This window comes from Nothobranchius furzeri, chromosome 4 (assembly GCF_043380555.1).
Source record: "Nothobranchius furzeri strain GRZ-AD chromosome 4, NfurGRZ-RIMD1, whole genome shotgun sequence".
Lineage (NCBI taxonomy): Eukaryota > Metazoa > Chordata > Actinopteri > Cyprinodontiformes > Nothobranchiidae > Nothobranchius > Nothobranchius furzeri.
The window spans coordinates 81,833,297-81,856,028 of NC_091744.1; the positions used below are offsets into that span (position 1 = coordinate 81,833,297).

General features: G+C 43.2%; 1 protein-coding gene across 2 annotated transcripts; it reads right to left on the minus strand.

The window, feature by feature from the left end:
- Positions 1–2,552: 2,552 nt before the first annotated feature.
- aars1 (alanyl-tRNA synthetase 1) lies at positions 2,553–22,412 on the minus strand. 2 transcript variants are annotated; one of them, XM_015965142.3, is made up of 20 exons: positions 22,274–22,412; positions 19,387–19,544; positions 19,077–19,265; positions 16,440–16,585; positions 15,984–16,175; positions 15,756–15,900; positions 15,546–15,691; positions 15,362–15,470; positions 12,514–12,664; positions 11,270–11,394; positions 8,417–8,561; positions 8,167–8,345; positions 7,722–7,835; positions 7,445–7,651; positions 5,128–5,312; positions 4,266–4,374; positions 4,020–4,133; positions 3,738–3,944; positions 3,406–3,519; positions 2,553–3,320 (listed from the first exon to the last, which is right to left on the minus strand). In XM_015965142.3, exons 2-20 carry the CDS (start codon positions 19,528–19,530, stop codon positions 3,141–3,143), a joined length of 2,901 nt encoding a protein of 966 aa, XP_015820628.1. In that variant the 5' UTR covers positions 19,531–19,544; positions 22,274–22,412; the 3' UTR covers positions 2,553–3,140. The 2 variants fall into 2 exon arrangements, with proteins under 2 accessions (XP_015820628.1, XP_015820629.1); XM_015965143.3 differs by having other exon boundaries at positions 22,322–22,401.
- Between the last annotated feature and the right edge of the window lie 320 nt (positions 22,413–22,732).

Consider the following 22,732-nt stretch of genomic DNA (forward strand, 5'->3'; position numbering starts at 1 on the left):
CACTGCATTTGAATTTAAATCTGCCATCGCTATTGGCTGAGAGGTACCCTAGAACGTTAGCTGGTACCATATGATGTCACAATATCATTGTGAGCCTGTTTGATTGTGTATTTGTTAGCGGCTCTGCCCTCTCGGTCTGCTAGGCAACAGCATTTGTTGCACTTTTCTAACAGGAAGTGGGAGTGGAGTTAGACTCTGGTAGGGGGTGACTTGCTCTTTAAGGCGGATTTACAGAAAGATTCAGATTTACTGAAAATTATTGTTGAGCAAGATTAAGGATTTAAATGTGACAACCTGAATATGTTTCTGCAGTGAATTTTACGTGGAACACAACCAGATGTTATGTCTTCTTACAAAAATGCACCAAAACATGATCTGGTGAGCAAATCTAAAACTTCTAATCTTTTTGTGGGGTCCATGAATGCAGCACTGCCAACTTTTATTTCTTAAGATTTTTTTTTATAAGAAACAAGACTCAAAATAAGGCATTTTGTGTTAATTTCATCCAAAAATCAATGAAAACAGTCAGAAGGAAATTGAATAAACTGATTCAAATCATTCATGTTTTATATATCAAAGCATGATGGTTAGGATTAGAAACATCAGAAACCTGAACAGCTGCTGGAGTCGACGCTAATAGTTCAGGTTGTCCTCGTAAAAACAGGTTTTAAATTTAGTTTGTTGGCAGGAAAAGAGCCCACGACCAGGAGGACGGTGAATAATTAACAGCCAACAGGTGCTGAGATGATTTTTAGATGAGAGAACAAACTCCACAGGGCTCCTGAAGTTTGAAAATCTCTTTTTCTTAGACAAGTTTGGGTTTAGTTCCTGGGTTGTTTACTCCCAGATGGAGGTTTAGGTGTCCTGTCTCCTGCCCGTGTGTTAATTATCTGTGACTCCATGTCTTCTGTAACAGATGGCGTGTATTTCTGTCGGCTTTCCGTGCCTTTTGTCTTGCTGCTGGACGCCTGCAGCTCCTTTACACCAACACGCACCTGATACCTTTGAATTTTTGTTTCACACACTTTTTTTTGCCGTGCCTTCTGAGATGAACGGACATGAACACACTCTGCCTTCTGCTGCCGGGGGTGCACGCGCCTCCCGATCCGCACTTCTTTCTGCTTCATACTGATGTTTTCAACAGGAGACGAGAACTTATGCCAGAGAAAACTCCTGATCCAGGTGTCTTTGTTTTCCTTTTAAACTTCCCTTGATGGTCCTTGTCATGAGGAGAGAGGAAGGACACCTGGATACGTCTCCAGTCCACCACAGAGACAAAGTTAAAGAGCAAGTTAACCCCAAATCAACTTTTTTGCTGATAAACGAAATAAATGAGTCTAATCGTGCTGTAGACTCATGTAGTCAATAATTTGGCACTTTAGTGTGTCTTAAGTTAAAATTTAAATATTCTGCCTAAAGCAGTCAGTGTTGTGCCGTCTTCAGGTAAAAACTCTGCCCTGCATTTGAATTTAAACCTGCTATCACTAAGGATCACTAAGAGGTCCACTATGATGCTAGCTGGTACATTATGATGTCACAATGTCGTAAGCCTGTGTGTGTATTTGTCTGTGGCTCCGCCCTCTCGGTCTGCTAGACAACATTTGTTGCATTTTTCAAACAGGAAGTGAGAGTGGAGTAAGACTCTGGTAGGGGGTGACTTGCTCTTTAACCTGACATGGTTTTGGTCTGTGGGAGGAAATCCAGAAGAGCATGCTCAGAAGAAGAAGAAGCGAGGACTGGATCAGGAGTTTAGAAAAGTTCTGTTTGTTTTCGGGAGATATTTGAGAGGATTCTTTTTCCCGTTTCACGGAAAGACTAGAAACGTGAACAGAAACTCGCTCTGCTCCGTTTGTGTTCACTTGTGCAGCAGCTGAGCGCTGTTTCTATGCAACGATCGGAAAAGGCTCCCAATCCTGCAGCTCCAAGGATTGCCTGCAGACTAAACCAGTGCTCCTCATCAGATGGAGACCAGGACAAAGTGGTGAGATGGAGGCAAGCCCCCCCCCCATCCGATCCCACCTGAAGTAAATCCGCTCTCCATCAGTGACCCACAACCCAGCTTCTTATCCTGCAGAAAGACTTCTGTTCCTTCCTCGTTTTCCTCGCAGGCAGAGAATAAAACTCGTCGGCCTGGAAGTGAGCCGAGGTTCAACCAGGTTCTGGTTTTCTCTGGAAGAGCGACGATCTGCTGAGAAACAGCTGATTCCTTCTCTTGAACCTAAAAGTGTCATGATCCAACACGCATTGCTTCGCCTTGTTGCTCAGTAACAAGCCAGAACCTCCATGAATCAGGCAGAAATGAGGCTATGTGGGTAGATTAGGAGGTGAACTCCAGCAGGAAGAGGCAGCAAACACCCGTGTGATACGTGACTCTTTGTATTTGATGCTGTTGTACAAATAAAAGCTTCATGAAACTGGAGTTTTGATTCTTTTGAACGTTGAGTTAATTCCTCAGACCTGATCAGAAGTTTCTGATCTTTATGAGGTGACTGATGATGGCTAACCCTGTAGCTCAGAGGAACTCGTTTATCTGAAATAAACCAGAAGACTCGTGACATTTACCAGTCAGATTTATTCCACCGGCATGATTTCTGTTACAGGAACGACGAGACGCAGATTTAAATCACGAAACATCAGAAGATTCAGACGGATTATTTCACATTAGTAATTATTAATGAAGTAAAATCAGATTTGTCGGACATGGATGGATGTTAACAGCGTCCCGCCTGCAGCACGAACTCAGCAGAACTAAGAATCAGGCTGAAGTTTTACTTCTCTTCGTCTAGCAGAGCTTTAAGTGCCTGCTATGTGTGTGTGCAGAGGGAGGTATCGGGGCCACGGGGAGATGAAACTGACTTGGAGCCTAGATGGAGGAACAGGAAGTGCCACGTTTGTGCTTGGAGGATGAATCAGAGGCTTTAAGCAGTGCTAGCAGGAGGCTAAAGCTAACATCCTTTTCCCTCTCTTATGGACATGCAGCAAAGTCGTCGGTCGGTAAAAGTGCACGAGAGGATGTTTACAGCTACAGCTCGATGACATAAAATCAGGCAGATCTGTGAAAATAAATAATTTTCTGAGTTTCAGTGGTTTAGTTTTGTGACCTAGACCGAGGAAATCAACTCTTTGAATCCGTTTTCCTCTCAGTTTTCTCCCAGTTTGAGTCGTGCAAACTCATTCGCTATCTGTAGCGCCTCCTGCAGGCACTGCGTGTTCTTGCCTGTGGCCTGTGCAGACATGTCTTTACCACCTCCTTTACCGTCCAGCAGGGGGCACAACTCCTGAACCCACTCACTGGCCTTCAGACCGCGGTTAGCCACTTCCTGCAGAGAGGAGGAAGAAGAGGGTAACGGTTAGGACACGGAACAGAAGATGCTGGAATTCCCACAGAGCCTGTTGAGGACGTACCTGAGGGACCTGACATAGGCAGGTGATCCGGCCGGCGTCCGGGTCAACGGTGAAGAGCATGGTGGCGGTCTGTGGAGAATGAGACTTCAGCAGCTTCAGTGACTCATTTAGAGCCTGAAACAGAAGAAACGGGAATTTCAGGAGGAAAACAGGAAAGTTTCGGAAGAAATGAGCTCCAGAGTCGATTCTGTTCCATGGCAGTGAAAATACTCTAAACTAATAATATTACTATTACTTCTATTACTAAAAAAAGACGGCGAATAAGGACCCCGGGACACTTCCGTACGTCTGATCTGAGATCAACGTTATTTAGAACATTTAGAGATTCTCGCCTTTGCTGAAGCTCCAGTCTCCATCTCCATGACGAGCAGCGGCTGATTAGGACTGTTTTCGATCACCTCCTTCGTCTTTTCCAGAACTCTTTTCTGGATGTCGGCCTTGTAGGTGCGGTCCAGGTCGTCCATGGTCTTCTTCAGACCCTTCAGGATGTCTCTCATCTCGTCCTTCTGCCACTGAGGAATCACTGCGGTGCCTAACGACTGTGGAGTACACAGAGATGTTAACTTTTCAACATGGAGCAGCTAATGTTCCACCGGCACTGGAACGCTGCTCACCTCCGTCATGTCGGCGATCTCTCGCTGGACGTCCTTGTTTGGGGTGGCTTGCTGCTTGACTTTGTCCCCCAGAGCGGACAGAGACTGACGCAGGGCGTCGGCTTTCCTCTGGGCCTGGAGGCACATGAAGATCAGGATCAAACAGAAGCAGGAAAACCTACCTCAGGAGTCTCAGTCTAAACAGGATTTTTGTGTGTGTGTGTGTGTGTGTGTTTTGGGGGTGGAAGCCCATGCGTGTGTCCCAACCTTCTGAGCCTCGGCTCCCGTCACGGCGACGATGCGACGGATGCCCTTAGCGATGGCCTCCTCGGAGACGATGACAAACGGTGCGGCGTGACTCGAGTTCTGCAGGTGGCTGCAGATAAGAGGAACAACATCAGGAGAGGAAACATCGCAGCAGCAGAAACACTGAAGGTCTCTGATGAAGCTGCAGATTAAAACCTGCATCAGCGTGCTGAAGCAGCGCGAGACGAAGAGACGAGTCGCCCTAAAACACCTGAAGTAAGACAGACTCCTGCAGCATCGATAGAACGCTTTTATAACGTTTCATGGATTATGTAACTATCAATAAAAAACATGAAGATTAAGATTAAAAGTAACGCATTCATCGTTTATTTTCTGAGTACGTTGTTGTCAACAGGAGACGGCTCAGGTCGAAGATCAAACTAACATTTATATAAAAAGGCCAAATTAATTTTAATCATGTTCAATAGCTGAAGAGCCGTTCTGCCCCCTGCTGATGCAAAGTGGTACTGCATCCCCACCAACATTTAGTGAGTAAAGATGACGTCATAAAAGCTGATTAATTAGCTCCTCTGATTTAGGGCTGGGCGATTTGGCCTAAAATCAATATCACAATATATTGAGGCGTTCACCTTGATAACGATAAATGGACGATAACTACATGCATGCGTGAAAAACTGTGTGTGGACATGAACGTCGCCACCCGTCACACATCTTTTAATTATCCAATTTATTGTCATGGGAAAAACAATGATGTCGATAACGATACATTTTGGACTTATCGCCGGCCCTAACTCAGATTCCTAAACTACGGATGTGAGAATCTCAGAGCCGCTGCGGGAACAGAGACTGGTTTCGTACTCACGTCCCACCACAGAACTCGATGGAGGTGAGGGAACCCGCCGGACTGTTGGGATCGTTCAGCAGCTCCTCAACGGGAACGCCGATGGAAACGACCCGGACCGGGTCGGGGTAGGTCTCATCGAACACGGCCCGCAGACCCTGGATGGCCTTGGCTTCTGCTAGAGCGGCTTCTTTGGCGTAAACCGGCTGGTTTGGATCCATCAGAAATAAAATCGTTAAATATAGCATTTCATTTTTTACAGATAACATCAAACGACAAAAGTACTGTTTAAACCGGTTCTTTTCCAGGTTGTTTCCATTTAATGTTTATGGGCACCACTTTACAATAAGGTAATTAAATTAGGGATGGAGGCACCGATACGATACCGATATTGATACCAGTATCGGTAATAGTTAATCGATACCAGCAACCGATACCAATGCAGTTGCTTGAAAATGGCTTCACTGTAACTTGTCATTTCTGTTCACCTAATATTTTAGTTTTGTGATGATTTCTATTCATATATTTTACTTTTATCTACCACACAGTCTTTTCCTGTTGAAAGCAGAGAAGAGAATAAAATCTGTATCCCAAATCATTGCATTTTTTTTGGTGGTAAATGTATCGGTATCGGTAATCGGTATCTGCGAGTAGGGCTGCTCAATTAATCGAATTTTAATCCCAATTACGATCTGAGTTTTGAACGATTATAAAAACAAAACAAGCAGATTATTTGCTCCTCCCACTTGCGCTGCCCTGAGTTGCAAATTAAGCGCTCCTCCTACAGTGTCGCCAACTTAGCGACTTTGACGCTATTTCTAATAGCTTTTCAGACCCCCTTCTTGACTTTTTTATCCTAAAAGTACCTAGCGAACACCTCAGAAACATCTCTGGGAACCCTTAGCTACTTTCTGGATAACTGTTGTCGACATTTCCTGCAGGTTAGCTAAACACTCCGCCTGCGCTCCGGACCGTTCTTTAGGACATTAGGAAAGGGAATGATGTAGTGATGTGTCAGTCGCTACAGAAACGGCTCTCGGAGCCGGCTCCCTGTTGGATTAACTAGAGTGAGTGACACATACCATACCTGCGGGCTCCTGAGCCGATAAAAACGGCTAATGTGTGCGTGCGGCATGCTAAACACACGTGCAGCTTGCCCCCGATTGCTGTGAGACCGGGTTTGGGGGTGCAGCTGTGGTTGGGACAATTATTACATTAACTGATGGACCTGTAAATAAATAGTTTATAAATAAGGTTGAAATAGATAGAAATAAGTTCCTCACGCTGATAAATAATAACTAACCTCTCTGAGGACACGGTGCTAGTGCACTCTCCTACAGCACCTTGACACGACTAAATAAATGTTATACAAAATTTTGTGAACATCAATTTATTTGCATTTATTTGTTATAAATGCCACTGTATAATTCTTGCTGTCAGTATTTGCAAGATATTGGTATTTGGTTCTGTACTGGTTAGACTTAAATGAGTTAAACCAAGGTCTATAGCCCTTGGGTCATAGACTATGAGCTATAAGTATGTTGGTCTTTTTATACTGGGAATCAGGAGTTCTTTTAGTGATCATCTTATTGATTTTTGTCCTGATTGTGCCCTGAGCAATTTTATGACAGAATAAAATCAAATGAAATCAACATTAATTGAAAAATTGTCTTAAATAATCGAGATTTCAATTTCAGTCACAATAATCGTGATTATTATTTTTGCCATAATCAAGCAGCCCTATCGGCGAGTACTCAGATCCGAGTATCGGCATCGTATCGGTTTGGGAAAAAGTGGTATCGTTGCATCCCTAAATTAAATAACACTAATATTAAATTATAATAATTGATAAAATGTGTTACCTTTCTAAGAACATTTGTTGTACTTTATCACCAAGTTACACGTGAAACTAATCCTGCAACAACTATTGTGCCTAATAAACATTTTAAAATGCCAAAAGGAGCCCAAGAATGATATTATATGCTAAGAAATGATGTGTCCAGACACTCTTTGTGGTTACAAGATAGAACGTGAGTCAGAAATCTTTATTATAGCACCTAATAAACCGATTCTATGTGGCAAGAAACTGGCCATTTTTCTCTCTCTCACCTTTATCTAATGCCTAACACACACACACACACACACACACACACACACACACACACACACACACACACACACACACACACACACACACACACACACACACACACACACACACACACACACACACACACACACAATTTATTTGTAAGGGAGTCTTTTTTATGAAGTGGTACCAGGAACCAGAACCCAGCTGCGTCGGCGTACCTGGGACCTCCGTTATTTTCTTACGCACCTTTGCATCTTTGATCATGGCACAAGCGATCTCCTCCGCCCGGCGGATCTCAGCCGTACTCAGAGCGCCTTTAGCTGTGAAATCAAAGCGCAGCCGATCGGGAGCGACCAGAGACCCCCTCTGATCTGCCTCGCCCAGAACGCCCCGCAGGGCGAAGTTCAGGATGTGAGTGGCCGTGTGGTTGCTCATGATGGGCCGACGGCGGGCCTGGAAACACGGTTCCGGTTGATCATTTTATCCAGCGACGAAAGAACAAAATCCTGAAAAGGCGCCTCACCTCGTCCACACACAGAGTGACCCGGTCTCCGACCTTCAGCGTTCCGTAGACGGTTCCAATATGGAGAACGTAGCCGCCGCGCACCTGCGTGTTCTTCACCGTGAACTCGGTCCGCTACAGAAAAACAAAAACCACAGAAGAGACCCGGTTTGGTTAAACTGATGTTTTAGATGTTCTGTTCATTCAGATTTAAAAATCACACAACAGAAATAATCCGGTTTGTTTCTTCTTCTCTTAAATCACCATCACTTCCCGACTCAGGAGTCTGTGAGCTCGAAAACAAACAAGCTCAAACGTCCTGTGACATTATCCGTTATTCATGAACTAGATGTAGATCAGTGGGGGGTCACGGCTAAAACCGTCCTCGGTTTAAATCAAACCATTACACGTGTTTCAGTCAGCGTTGCTAGGCAACGCTTCAGAGGCACCAGACCGCTGCACTTACATCCTCCATGTTGTCGTCCTCTCGCAGCATGTAGCCCTCGTCAAACGTCTGTCCTCCCTGCTCGGCGTAGAAGCTAGTCTGGTCCAGCAGCACGCCGCACTCCTGACCCGTGGTCACTTCCTGGCAGAAGGCCCGATCCCGGCGCAGAGCCAGAACCGTAGCCGAGGTCTGCTGGAACGCTGAGCAGAGATCGGACGCTTTAACCTCTCTGAACAGGAGAAGCGTGGACGTGGACGTGAACGTGACTCACCGTAGCTCCCGTTCTGGTCTGAGGTGTATCTGTATTTGGGGGAGTCGTCTGTGGCGGGAACCTGCGAGTTCCTCAGCTCCTCGATGGCGTAGATGTCCAGCATGATGTGGTCTTCGCCTCCGGCGCCTTTACCCTGGGACTTCAACTAAACACCACAGTTTGTTTAGTTTCATTTAAACGCCAATAAAAGTCGGCAGGTTTGTCTCAGAGTAAACAGTGAATGACAGAATAAGGCTTTTTAATCGTCTAAAGGAAGGGTCAGAGCGAGGGTTGAGATTAGGGCGGGACGATTCTGGAAAGTAATCGAATTGTGATATTTTTATTCGATATTGCGATTTAATTCATGATTATTTTCTCAAGGGGCTTTTCTCATATTTATCAACTAACGGAAGCAAAAAATAAATAAATCTATGTAACTTGTACTGAATATAAACAGTTTATGTATCTACATTAGGGCTGAAACGATTCCTCGACTTGATTATTATTATTATTATTCTGAGCTACTACAGCAATCAAATTCTCTCTGGGATTAAAAAAGTATCTTTGAATTGAATTAAATTGAATTGAGTACCTCAAATAATTCGAGTACAAAAAAGCCTCGAGTCAAATTCTCTGCCTCGAGGCTTCGTTTGATTCATGTTTAATTAATTCATGGCTTTGCAATCGCCCGGGGTCATGTTTCACCCGGACCGAAATAAGTGACGCACATACACACTGCACTGAATGCACACGTGAGTAGCGAATGTAACTTAACTTTCTCTTAAGCCACGACGGACAACGTGGACCCTGGTGGAGTGTGAAAAAGACAGAAAATGTCTAAGGTGTGGGACGCAGCTCACACTGCGTCTGGTAGCAACACGCCGGACCTAAAAATGTGCTAAAAATAGCAGTTTTCACACAACACGTCGGTCTTTTTATTGTGTTGTTATTGATGTCTGTTGTCCCTCGGGGTTGCTGCAGGAGGACACAGGTATTTATGAGGAAAACGAAAGAACGTAAATTAATGTTTTGTGGTCAGTATAATTTGACACAACCACGGCAAACATGCTTTCTCGACAATCCTTGTTATTGTGTGAGAAAATAAAGTGTAGAAATTAAAACGGACGTGTGTTAATAGGGAGATAGCTGGTGAGCCATGTTTGCGCATGCGCCGCGAGCGGTTCTGGTGCTGGTAGATTCTCACACGAGGGGAAAATCGGCTCAGGTTGTATTAGGGATGTGAATCTTAGAGCAACTCATGATTTGATTCGATTCCGATTCTCGTGGTGCCGATTCTCGATTCTCAATTTAAATCGATTCACAATCACTATTAACATAGAATGTTGGCTCCAGGATGAACTACTTTGTTGTACAAGTTAGTTAAAGCTATGGGACGTTTTTATTTGACTTTAAACTGGTCATGCTCCAAAATGCTAATTTACAATGTAAACTGAAGTGATTCTAAAACTGTAAACAGAAACAATCTTTTGACCAAAAGGTAACATTTATTTTTGCTTACCTTGTAAAATATAACAAACCTGTAGTTACCTAACAAATACCTAACAAATACTTTTCAAGTATGTGTAGAAACAAGTTACATGAGTAATCCTGAGTACTCATTTATCATCTTAGAAAATAAATATGAGAATATCTCAAATTTCTGAGTATGGAAAAAATGACATTCAAGTGCCCTCTTATCAGCAGATTCAAACATAAATCATCTCAATTTATGGGACCACAAAAGTAAACGCAGAACTGACTCTCCTAACAAAGATCAATAAAGTGCATCTCAAACCTGTAACGTGCCAAATATTTGAGTTCTTGGAATCGATTCTGAATCTTTATAAATAAGAATCCCGATTCAGACTTGAATCGATTTTTTTCAGCACCACTAGGTTGTTTACTTATTTTTTGCACAGGCATTTGTTTACTGTGAAGTAAAGCTGAAGTGCTGAAGTTTTGAAAACTAATTTTGAATAAAACTTGAAGAATAACTGGCAATAGCTTGCTCATTTTAAGAGGTCTATCATATTTTATAACATGCTATTTGATATAATGGTTTACAAACACAAAAGGGTCATTTATTAGAGTACTCGATTAATCGATAACTCGATAGAGTACTCGATTACAAAAATATTCGATAGCTGCAGCCCTACTATATTTCATATTATATTTCATATCAACACGTTTTTTTGTCTACATAAACAAAAACACTCACAAGTGAAGACAAAATGTATTTGAAGGTGCGATCCTTTGCAGCCAGGAGCACATCCCTTAAAGGAGCATTAGGTGTTAGCATCAACGGTGAAAACTGATTTACAGGAAAGAAGTGTGGCCCGTTTATTAAAGTCTGTTGTGTTTACAGTTTTTGACGTTTTGTCCATGCAGAGCTTCCGTAGTTCAGTTACATCCATAGCTGCTAGCCAAAACTCAGTGAAGTTTTCTAGCTTTACTAAAATATTTGGACTCATTTGATTGATGGCAGTTTTTACTTTTTATTAGACTCCAAATGTAATCATTTGGCACGTTCCTAACTCATAATTTGTAAGAATGTAATCGGCAATATTAGCATCCCTATGGGTTTTTCCATGTATATTAGCGTTGTGCTAACCACTCGCTGACAGTTAAATCGCAGCCTTTGCGATTAGAAAATCTCCTTTTGTCACATCGCAATTTAATTGAAAATGCAATTAATCGTTCAGCCCTAGTTGAGATCGTTGTTGACCTGTAAAGAGGTAGAAGATCAAGTGATAAACAAATACGACTAGTTTTATGATACTAAATAACAACTGAAAAATAAAAAAATATCCATTTAACCCAGACGTTGTTTCTCCTGACTCAGAACCAAATCCCAGCATAAAGCTTCTGTCTCACCTGAGCAGCTTTTTTCTCCTCCTCGAAAGCAGCCAGGTCCACTGCCATCCCTTTCTCCTCAGCGATGAGCGAGGTCAGGTCCAGAGGGAAGCCGTACGTGTCGTACAACAGCCAGGCGGTGTCGCCTGGGAAATGCCATGAAGAGGCGGGTCAGAAACAGGGAAAAGGAGCCAGTTGCTCCGGCAACGTGCACAGACAACGTCCTCAAACTTAAAGGGGCATCATGGAAGTTTGACAGCCAAAACATGTATAGAAATAATAAATGGCTTCTTCATACATTCTCCTGCAATGCCCTGGTCCTGTAGAATGAGATCTGGCATTTTTACTGTGATTGCCTGTTTTTCTGTAAAATCACAGAAAAAGAGAGATGCTCGGGTCGAGCAGGCTGCTTCATGCGCGTTCACACTCAGGCATAGCCCGTAGCATTTGCTATCAGTAGCTTTAGCAGCAGAGAGAGAGGCAGTGCCACTTTGTCGCTGTTCCTAACGCCTAGTGACAAAGCTAGCTACATTTCTGAGGACCCTTAGCTACTTTCTGTAGAACTTTCTTCTAGATATTTCCTGCAAATTAGCAACAAAATAGCCATTTTCACTCCGAACCGTTCTTTGAACGCTTTAGCTCACCTAGTAAGATGTCAGACTCTCGTGCAGAAGGCCTGGGTTTGATTCTGGGTGTGAACATAGTTTAGAGTTTCTTTTTTACATTAATGGTATATTTTTTTACAGTAAGATGCCCAAATTTTTATTTGAGACTCGCCGAACGGCATTGAATTCACAGATAAAAAAGAAGTGGGTTCAACTTTCATTTTGGAACAATTTTTCAATCAAGGGAAGGGAATGATCTGAGCATGCAGGAGGACTGACCCATCATACACCTTTGTCGGCTGTGCTGAAGAGAAAGGTACAGAACCAAAATATTTAATTAATTAGCTGCGCGTTCTCCTGTCCTCTGTCCCCCCCCCCCCCCCCCCCCCCCACACACACACACACGGGACTGTCTCAGCTGTTATTTTCGTTAAGGAGTGTGCACGTACAGCATGCGCGCTTCGTGCACGAGCTGCCGTTACGCTTTTGGCCTGACGGGGCAATCGCGAGCATAAAAATTCAAAACTCCGTAAAGTCCCTTTAACACAGAGAAAATAAAAACCAGAGAAATGCAAATGCTGCAGGAGGTTTATGATCACAGCTGATTTTAGGTTGTTGATAATAATTAATGATAGTAGTGACGTCTATGGAGCATCTCACCTGGGATGATCTTACAGTCTCCCAGACTCACGATCTTCCTGTCTAGGATGCGGCGCCCTCTGCTGAGGGTTTTGAGAAACTGTGACTCCTCCTCGTTGATGATGTCCTTCACCATTTCTGGATCTTTCTTCAGTTCCGGGAAAGCCTCGCCCTGCAGGACGGATGGGGGGAGGCGGGTTAGGAGTATCGCTACTAGGGTTGTCACAGTGTGAAAATTTTACCTCCCGGTTATTGTGACCAAAATTACCACGGTTTTCGGTATTATCGCGGTATTTTTTTTAAACGTGCTACATTTTCACACAATTAAATAAACCCTGCATGTCAGGACAGGGTATCTGCAGGTTTAAGGGAGCCAAATTTAAGACTTTTTAAGACCTTTTTAAGGCCACTTTGACCAAATTTAAGCTATTTTTTTAAATTAAATTTAAACTATAATTTCCAGCTATTGCCTGGAACCAGTGCGAACCACGTTGCGAAAGTGGGATTAGTCATCCAGTTACCATTAAAGTTGCACGTCCCCATGGTGCAGTCTCCCACTAGCTTAAACAGCTAATGTGCTCATCTAAAAAAGCCGCCTTTCATAACCAACTGAATGTGTACGGTTCCGCTTACGCCAACATCGTACACAAAAAATGCTGAACACTAACTAGAAATTCATGAAATTTGAGATAAAATAATCTTGTTTATTGTGTCTTTGGTAATTTAAGACCTTTGGAAACTGTATTTAAGGATTATTAGTAATTTTTAAGGATTTTTAAGGCCTTAAATTTGGAAAAGCTAATTTAAGACTTTTTAAGACTTTTTAAGGACCCGCGGATAACCTGCAGGAAATATTGTCATCAGTTTGTGTCTAAATTTTGCCTAAAATGTGTTATTTTGTAATTATGTTGTTCATTTGTTTACATTTTTTCCCTTTAGTCTTTAAAATACCAACATTTGCCCACAACTTCTTATTTATTGTCTGTTTGATGTCATCATTTTAAAAGTATTACATCAGATGATACTCAGTACTCAAGTAGCCTTCTAATCTGATACTTTTTTACCCTTACTTGAGTAATAACAGATTTACATGTAAGTAGTTTAAATAGAGTGCTGTGCTGTTTGAATGTATAAACTGAACGCCAAGAGAAATCACTAGTTTGATTTTTTCCGTGAATAAAATAAATATGTCAGGCAGGAGCGTCTCAGGATCTGTCTGAGATCTGACTCGGTGAGACAGATAATAGCAATCCAAAGTGCTTTTTATGTGTGATCTGACAATTAATCAACCATTGCTTAAAAATTAAATACAGCTTAGCCGGTTAATTGCTGTCATCATAAAACACGTAAACGGCAGCACGCAGAAACACGAGGCAACGTTGTACTTGACGTTTACTTGTTGCTATGAGTAATAAGACAGAAAAAGCCCCGCCAAAATAAGTTTAGGAAGCCCACTAAGAATCGTAATAAAAGCATTTAAAATAAATACCATACACAGTTGAGGAAACGTTGGTTTAAGTACCTGATATGAAGCGGTCGCTGCATAAGCGAAAACCTTTACTCTCGGGATCCCACAGTTTCATTTGAGCCCGGTCACTAGCGCGTTTTATTACAATGATCCAACGTTTGCGGCGCTCCGGATCTTGGGGAATCCTGTAGATGGCTCATTCCTTATGTCGTCCGCGTCTGTTCTGCATCCTGGGGCACAACAGGAATCTACCATGTTTCCCATTTGATTGTTTTCTGACAATAACAAATCGTCCAGCTGCGGGCTTCTGCCTGCCAATATGGCGCCGTTTCGATTTGAACTGTTGCATGCCGGGAGAAGTGACGTCAACTCCCGGAGCTCTATATCAGGAAAATATTGTCCTCGGTTTGTGTCCTTCCAGTGAGCTTTGCAGATGTGGGAAAATGTCATCAGGCAGTAATCATTGTTAAATTCATAATTATTCTCGGAGAGAGACCAACTCTTATCTGCCCCTGGGAGCCCCGTAATGCATATCGTCATTTCAACATGGGGGTGTCCACGACACGGTTTATATGCAGGTAGCGGCGCTGCGGCTGCTTTATATAGCGACTCGTTGCATTCTCCCTCAACCCAAATCCTCGGACCACGCATTTTAGCTAAAACGCTAATGTTAGCTTGCCTTGCGTTGACTGTAGAGTGGTGGGTGATGGTCACGCAGATGTGTCATGAGATTTGAAGCGTTGCTGCCTTTCACAGACACTTTTTCTGCACGTGCTGCAAACAGGATAGCCGTCTTCTATCAGCTGTCCCTCGGCATTCTTCAAATATCCAAAAGATGCCTGTACTTCCCACTTTGTCTTCTTTGAGGGATAATAAATGTCCTGAGTGCTGCCGTCTCCTCCTTTGGCCATTATTTCAGCTTTAGCTTCAAGAAAGTTTTGGTTGTAAACAACAAAGTGCGCATGTGCCGCCGGCAACTTCAGCAGATGATACGGTGGCTGGTAAGGGTCACCGTGCTTACACCGCAGCCACGGTAAACCCACCGAGATAATATAGTTTTTTAAAAAACAAGATGGTTATTATTATTGTCAACTTTTTTACTGGGGTTTACCGCTACACCGGTTACCTTGACAACCCTAATCGCTACACGACGATGCTAATCTGAAAGGGTTTGTCCTCTCCAAGTAATCAAACAAAAACCACATCAGCAAACCTGTTCTTCTCTGCTGTAGCCAGAAACGCACCTGTAATTTTGCAACTCATTAAATATTTTTTAACAATGAATATTCAGGGAAAACACTAAGTGTTGGTAAAATATGAGCCGTAAACACGACAAAAACCAGAGTAGAGTTATCTTTGCTGTTAGACTGATGGACACAATAAAACAAACAGGAAACAAACCAGCGACTCGACCACGACATCAACCAGAGAAGCAAAGAACCCCCTCTGAGCTCCCAGCTTCTCGTGGGAGTAACGAACGGCACGACGCAAAATCCTCCTCAAAACGTAGCTGGAAAACAAAAACATCCCAATGAAACACAAAAAACCTTAAAAATCACAGCTTCGCTTGGATAAATCCGCTCACCCTCTTCCCGTGTTGTCGGGCCGGCCGCCGTCGGACAGGGCGATGGTGATGGTGCGTGCGTGGTCGGCGAGGACTCTGTAGGCCATGTCGATACCATCAGCATCGTCAGCACCGACTTTCCCGGTATACAGACGGGCTCCGGTTCCCTGAAACAAACACTGTTAAACGTCTCTCACTTTGACCTTCAGGTGAATAAATCTGTCTCCGTACCTTCTGAATGGCCTCAAAGTAAGGAACAAAGAGGTCCGTGTCATAGTTGGACATCTTGTTCTGGAGGACAGACACCAGACGTTCCAGACCCATCCCTGTGTCGATGCTCTTCTTGGGAAGCGGCTTCAGCTCCGTCTCAGACTCTCTGATGAGCAGGAACAAGAAGATACTCCTCCATAAACATGATTCTGTTCCCAAATGAAGCTCCTGCAGACCTGGAGCCGTTACCTGTTGAACTGGATGAACACCAGGTTCCAGATCTCCAGAACGTTGGGATCATCCATGTTCACCAGATGGGAGGCGTCTCTTCCTCCGATCCGATCGTAGTGGATCTCACTGCAGGGACCACAGGGACCGGTGTCTCCCATCTCCCAAAAGTTATCCTTCATGCTTCCTGGCAGGATGCGGTCCTCCTCGACCCTGAGCAACAAAGCACACACGCACACTTTGTAGGATTTCCTCTCTAAAGACCACAAGATACCTGGAAAGGTGTAAAGTAGAGCAGGAGGAGATGGTGGACCATGAAGGAAGTCCTACTGAAGCAGCGCGGGTCAGAATTCCTCCAGAACCGGACCGATGAGGTCTAACGTGTTAACGTCACTGCTGGATGTTTGAGTTTTAAGTGAAAACGACGGAACCTTCCTACCAGGTGACATCTGATCTGAATTGCTTTTCCAGACTCACCCGAGGTCCATCCAGATCTGCTTACACTCCAGGTCGGGCTCCAGGCCGGCGTCGGAGTTTCCCCCGAAGTAGGTGACATACAGTCGGTCTATGGAGATGCCGAACTCCTGAGTTAGCAGCTCCAGAGCCATCTTACACGCCAGTTGCTGCAGAGACAAGGCAAATCTTAAAGGTGCATTATGAAGAACATTGCTGCAACAAACGCTTATTTGGATCATCGATGAATCGGACTAAACGGGAAAATGTAAAAATCGCTAGGAAAACATTTTTTTCTCTTCTTCCTTTACTTTAACAGAACATAAATAGAAAACTGTTCCAATAACGTGCAAAACAACATGCTCTCTCCTAAATGTATCCATAATTAAACTATGATCAGTAAAATCATGTATTTCATTGACATGTTCAGTATTAAGCAACTGGAAATACTAATAACATTTCATTTCTACTGCTTAAAATGTAATGGTGACATATCTATTGCGTATGGGTTAACAATAATCCAGTTTAAATTATGTTTGCAGATAGAAGCGTTTGTGAATTAAATGCTACAGTGGCTTGCCGTATACCTTCAGAGGGTTGGACAGAGCAGACTCGAAGCAGTAACCTGGCTGCAGCAGCGCCGGTTCTGCTCCGTAGCGCTGCAGAACACTAATGAACACGATAATGGGACTTTTTTCACCTGTCGAGTTTAGATGTTCTTAAGCCTGATTCATGCTTCTCCGTCAGCTCCAAAATGGAGAGACACTCACGCATGGACGGACAGAGATGTTTTGCCCTCATGCTTCTCCGTCTCCTGGGGAGTGTTGCAAAGCAATTCCCCGCCAGGACAACAGAGGGCGTAGCGCTGTTCGGTGGTATCCTGTCATGTATCGGTCCAAGATAGTGTGTTTGTATTGTGTTTTTTTGTTTATAAGAGACTTTTTAAAAAGGGACAAATTTGTCTCTCATCCTCCTCCACCTCTTCATGCGCTCGCCATCTCTAAACCCACGTTTCCTGTCATTTCCGTCCACAAATAAAACGCCTGCTGCGCATTCATATTTTTAGAGTTTTTTCGCGAGCTATTCTTCAAGCTTCTCCGTGTCTGTCGTTAGTTATCCTCGGCTCTCTATGTTTTTGAGGGTGCAATGGTGGCGGTGTAGACGACAGCGGTGCCCTGGCCAATCACAAGCTTGCGTTCTCCATCTCGACGGACGGATGTTTAGAAAAGAGAGCTCGACTCTGTACGTCCTTGCGGGGCTCTCCAGCAGGCCTGCAAGGACGGATAATGGCGTTGCGTGTCTCCACGCAGACGCAGAAGCATGAATCAGGCTTTAGTTTCACAACCATCGTGTTTTTTCTGAACCCGCTTGATCGTGAGCCTACTACCCGCTAGAATTAGCTAACCTGCTTGCAGTTACACTTTGGATACCAAACTTCGGACTGCTTCTGCGTCTTTGCTGGTTTCTCTGTTTTCCTCCACAGCACCTGGTTTTAGCACAGCGTGTGCCGGTAAAAGGCATCTTCCTTACACAATAATCACACGTGCGACATAAATGTGTCTCTGGTTCTGATCTGCCTCGGTCTGCTCTGCTGCCGCATCAGATGAGCTGCACGCATTGACTTTACATAAAGGTTGCACAACATGACAAAAAAGTTGCACAACCAAACGAATAGATGACGAAAAGTGTCGCCAACGCATTTCTTCATCGAATTTTATCGATTTGTTGTTGCAGCCCTAATGTAGAAATGAAGTAAAAATGACATCATGTGGTAAAATATAGTTCCTGCAACCACTTTAAACAACTTTGGTGCTTTTTGCGAGCAGTCAATTGTCGGCGTTGCTGCATTAAGCTTGGTTTATGCTTGACGCGTCCGCGAGGTTTGCACGGCTCCGCGCGGCAAAATTGCGTCATTTTAACAACCACGCCCCTCCACCTGGCCCAAACTTTCCGCACCGCGCACCTAGGAAATTTTCTAACCACGCGGACGATCGGACGCGGAAAAACATGGCGGACCGGCAAGAACTAGTATGGCAGAGGTTGGTAAATACAGACATTTGTATGATTCAGCTCTCAAAGATCACCGTGATCAACATGTTGTTAATAATTCTTGGAGAGAAATAGCTCGCACTGTCGGAAAAGCCGAGGACGCTGTTAAAATGCTGGAATGCCATGTTGTAAACAACAGTAATTTTTACTTCTACTATGGTGTAGTGTTGGATGCATGCCGTAGAGCTCCATGCTGCCCCCTATAGTTTGGGAGAATATTGGCTCACCGCAGAGACAAGCCACATGAACCATAAACGCTGCAAGTTGTGAAGCGCGTTCCATCCGCGAGCCGCATCACCGCGCGTTAAGTAAATGCGTCAAGCATAAACCAAGCTTTAGCTCACAAGAGACACGACACCCCCACACTCACTGATGGTAAACAGTTACGTCCCTCCTTCTTTGTTTTGAAAGGCAAAAAACTGAAAATCCAGCAGCCAGCTGGATATGAAATATGTTTCAGTTTAACCTTCCTTCCAAAACGACTCAAAGATCAGACTCTTTTGGGATTTTCTCACTGTAAAATTATCACTATATTCTTACATACTGCACCTTTAACAAAAAACAACAACAAACAAATCTAATTTGACCAAAAAAACAACTAAAGTATTTTACCTTAAAATAGTCCCCAAAGGACCAGGACCCCAGCATCTCAAAGAAGGTGTGGTGGTACACGTCTTTGCCCACATCGTCCAGGTCGTTGTGTTTCCCTCCGGCACGGATGCACTTCTGAGTGTTGGCAGCACGGCGCAGCTTGGCCATGGGGTGGGAGGGATCGATGGTATTCAGGAAGATTGGCTTGAACTGAAAGAAAAAGATGCAGAGTCAAAAACACATGCTACTTGTTTTTGAGAAAATCTGAAACTGTGGGTGAAAATGTTAGCAAGTGGGAAGAAAGGAGCTAAAGCTGGTTTACGGCGAGTACCTGGTTCATGCCGGCGTTGGCGAACAGCAGCGTGGGGTCATCCAGCGGGATGGTGGATGAGGAGTGGACATACTGGTGCTCATATCGGACGAAAAAGTCAATAAACTTCTGGCGAATTTGAGCTGCACTTAAGGTCGAGTCCATTCTGAATCAGCTCTCTGCACAAAAACCCAAATTCAGATTAAACAGGAAGCTCGGCGGCAAGGTTCAGGCTCCAAGAATCCTTCTGGCTGAACTATTTTTGTTTTCAACAGCCAAAAGATTCATTCAATTCAGTTTACATAATGCCAATTCACAAGAGTTGTCTCAAGGCACTTCACAAAGTAAACATTATCAGACCTACGTAAAAAGTTTCCTATAAAAGTAACCCAGCAGGTCGCATCGAGTCACTGACTAGTGTCAGAGTCTTAACAGCAATCCCCACTTTTTAGTTTTGTGTTACAAAAATAGAACAAAACTTTAACAGGAATGGAAGAATCAGGAACGCACTTTCCTCTCACTCGCTCATTTTAGACTAAATGAGAATTTTAATTTTTACTTGTTTTCACGTCTATGTGTGTGCACCATTTTTATCAGAGGAGATTTCTGACAGATGATTGCACAGAAACCAGTGTGACCCAGGAACTTCACCGAGAGAAGCTGCATGGTAATAACCTGTTCTCTATCCAGTTCTCCTGCCTGTCTTCTGCTCCAACAGCAGCTTATTAAACTTGTGAGACGTAAAAGATTTAATCCGGCATTCAGTTCAAACCACACCCAGAAGAACGATCCCAAACAGCTCAGAGAGACGATCTGTTCAGTAACATCTGGGGGACAATACCATTCATCGTGAATTACAGTTTTGCTCCGCTGGAACGGTGTCCAAAGTGTAGTCTGTCGGCCATTTGCAGCTTCGAGTAAATTTGTGCAGCTCTGCACAAAACTAGAGTTCAGGAAGGTTTGAATGTTGTCCTCCGACACAAGATGTTGATGCAGATTAGGGCCGCACGATATTAGGAAAACCTGTGATATGCGACAACAGTGATTAACATTACGATGACAATAATACTTGAAACAAATAAAATTTTAACTCAGGAACAAAAATGATCAAAAACAAAGAAATAAAAAAATGACAAGGCGATGTCTTGCTAGGCCAGGCGCCTTAATTACGAGGACACGGTCCTTCCTTGGTCAAAGAAAACGGTTAAATGAAACAGACTTGCATCACGTGACCACGGCTTCTACGGCGGTCACGTAACGTCACGTGACACGGGAGATAACATTAGATTTTATATGTATTAGTTTCAATATAAATATATAACGAGACTTTTACTTTTTAAATTGTGTATATGTTTATTAAATCAAATATATAAGTGAGTTACTACCCGCTAGCCACCGAAGCTGCAACTACTAAGCAACTAACCAACCATAGATAACTTCTTTGGATCTAAAAAAAAAACATTTAAAATTAGCTGACTTACTTTTAAATAGGACTGCACGATATTAGGAAAACCTGCGATATGCGATGACAGTGATTAATATTGCGATGACGATATTACTTGCCATAAATAAAATCTTAATTCAATTCAATTTTTATTTATATAGCGCCAAATCACGACAAGAGTCATCTCACTTCACATAGTAAACATTCCAATTCAGGTCAGTTCATTAAGCCAATCAGAATAATGTTTCCTATATAAGGAACCCAGCAAATTGCATCAAGTCACTGACTAGTGTCAGGCATTTTACAGCAATCCTCATGCTAAGCAAGCATAAAGCAACAGTGGAGAGGAAAACTCCCTTTTAACAGGAAGAAACCTCCAGAGGATCCTGGCTCAGCATAAGCAGCCATCCTCCACGACTCACTGGGGATCGAGAAGACAGAGCAGGCGCGCGCGCGGCAGCATCTAACCTATGAGAACCCACCCAATTGACCAAAAGGGTGAAGAGCTCTATTTGATTAGTTAAAAAAAAATCATGCTTCCGTCTGATGAACAGAATGCATTATGTGTAGCAAACATTTGAGCTGACTATTCATTGCGATATTTATCTGTTCTTTGCGATATGCATATTGAGTGTGCTGATATCGCGATAACGATATATTAGCGATATATTGTGCAGCCCTAATGCAGATTGATGCTTTTTAACATTTATATGTAGAGTTGTACTAATGTGAGGCTTAACCAAAAATACTGATGAATTAAAAATATATTTTAAAGTTAAAAGCTCGATCCAGACTGGGTCTAAAAAACACAATAAAAATACTTAAAAGAGAAAATCAATTAAGTAAAAAAAGACCCTTGAGTGAATAAAAGTGACATCTTCAGGTTTTATATTTTACTTGTTACAACATAAAAGATGATGAAGTGATCTCCTGAGTGTTTGCACTTGGGAACATGACAGCAGGGCTTCACAAGTCCCATCCTCACAACCAAATCCCATGTTTATGATGGGATGGAACTTTATGTCCAGTCTGGTCTTCAACCAAATTATCCCAAAAAAGCGGAAGTAGGAAAACAGGGAAAACTTATGCAGGATTTTTTTCCCTTTTTCATTGGGCAGAAAAACTGAAACACTGAAGGAAGAGAATTAAGCCAAGAGTCCATCTGAACGGGTTCCTCAAACCACTCCCCACCTGTGATGTTAATGCAGGAAATCCGATTAAATAAATTCCTGACAGGGATGTAATATGGGGCGAATCCTTTTAATCGTCGTAAAGCTAATTTCTGAGGTTGTAACACAAGTAGAAACAGATTTTAAATGCCGGGCTGACACAAGCTTGACATGTTAGCAAGCTAACATCCTAGCCGGTCAAGCTACCTTTTTTGTTTTGGCTACGTTGTAGAATTCAGAGCACAACTGTGACAGGTAACCTACTCAGGTAAACGGTTTGCTGACCAATTTATACCTAAACACGTAGGTGCAGGATAAAACTCGCAGAAGTGGCTGTTCTCACAGAATGAATCAGTTTCAGCTCCTCGCTGCGCCGCCTCGATCCACGCTGCTCGGACAGAAGGAAAGCGTAGAAGAAGAGAACATGCCCATAGATACTGGCCATTGGTCCAGACACAGATGTACGTCATCAAGCGTCCAATCCTATTGGATAACATCACTGTCAGTCTTGACCAAGCCCGCCACATCAGGTACAATCTTTTACTGCTCTGGCTGATGCAATGAAAAAGACGCAGGTGCCAACAGTCTTTTTCTTTTACTAACGTGTAAAACATGTGATGGTTATAATGTTTAGCCTCAATAAATGAGGAAAACATTCAACACAGTCTTTTGATGGTTTTCCGAACTTTAATATTTTTTGTGTTGACGTTTTGCGCTGCGCAAGTATGTGCGCAAGGCACATCTATGATTCAAT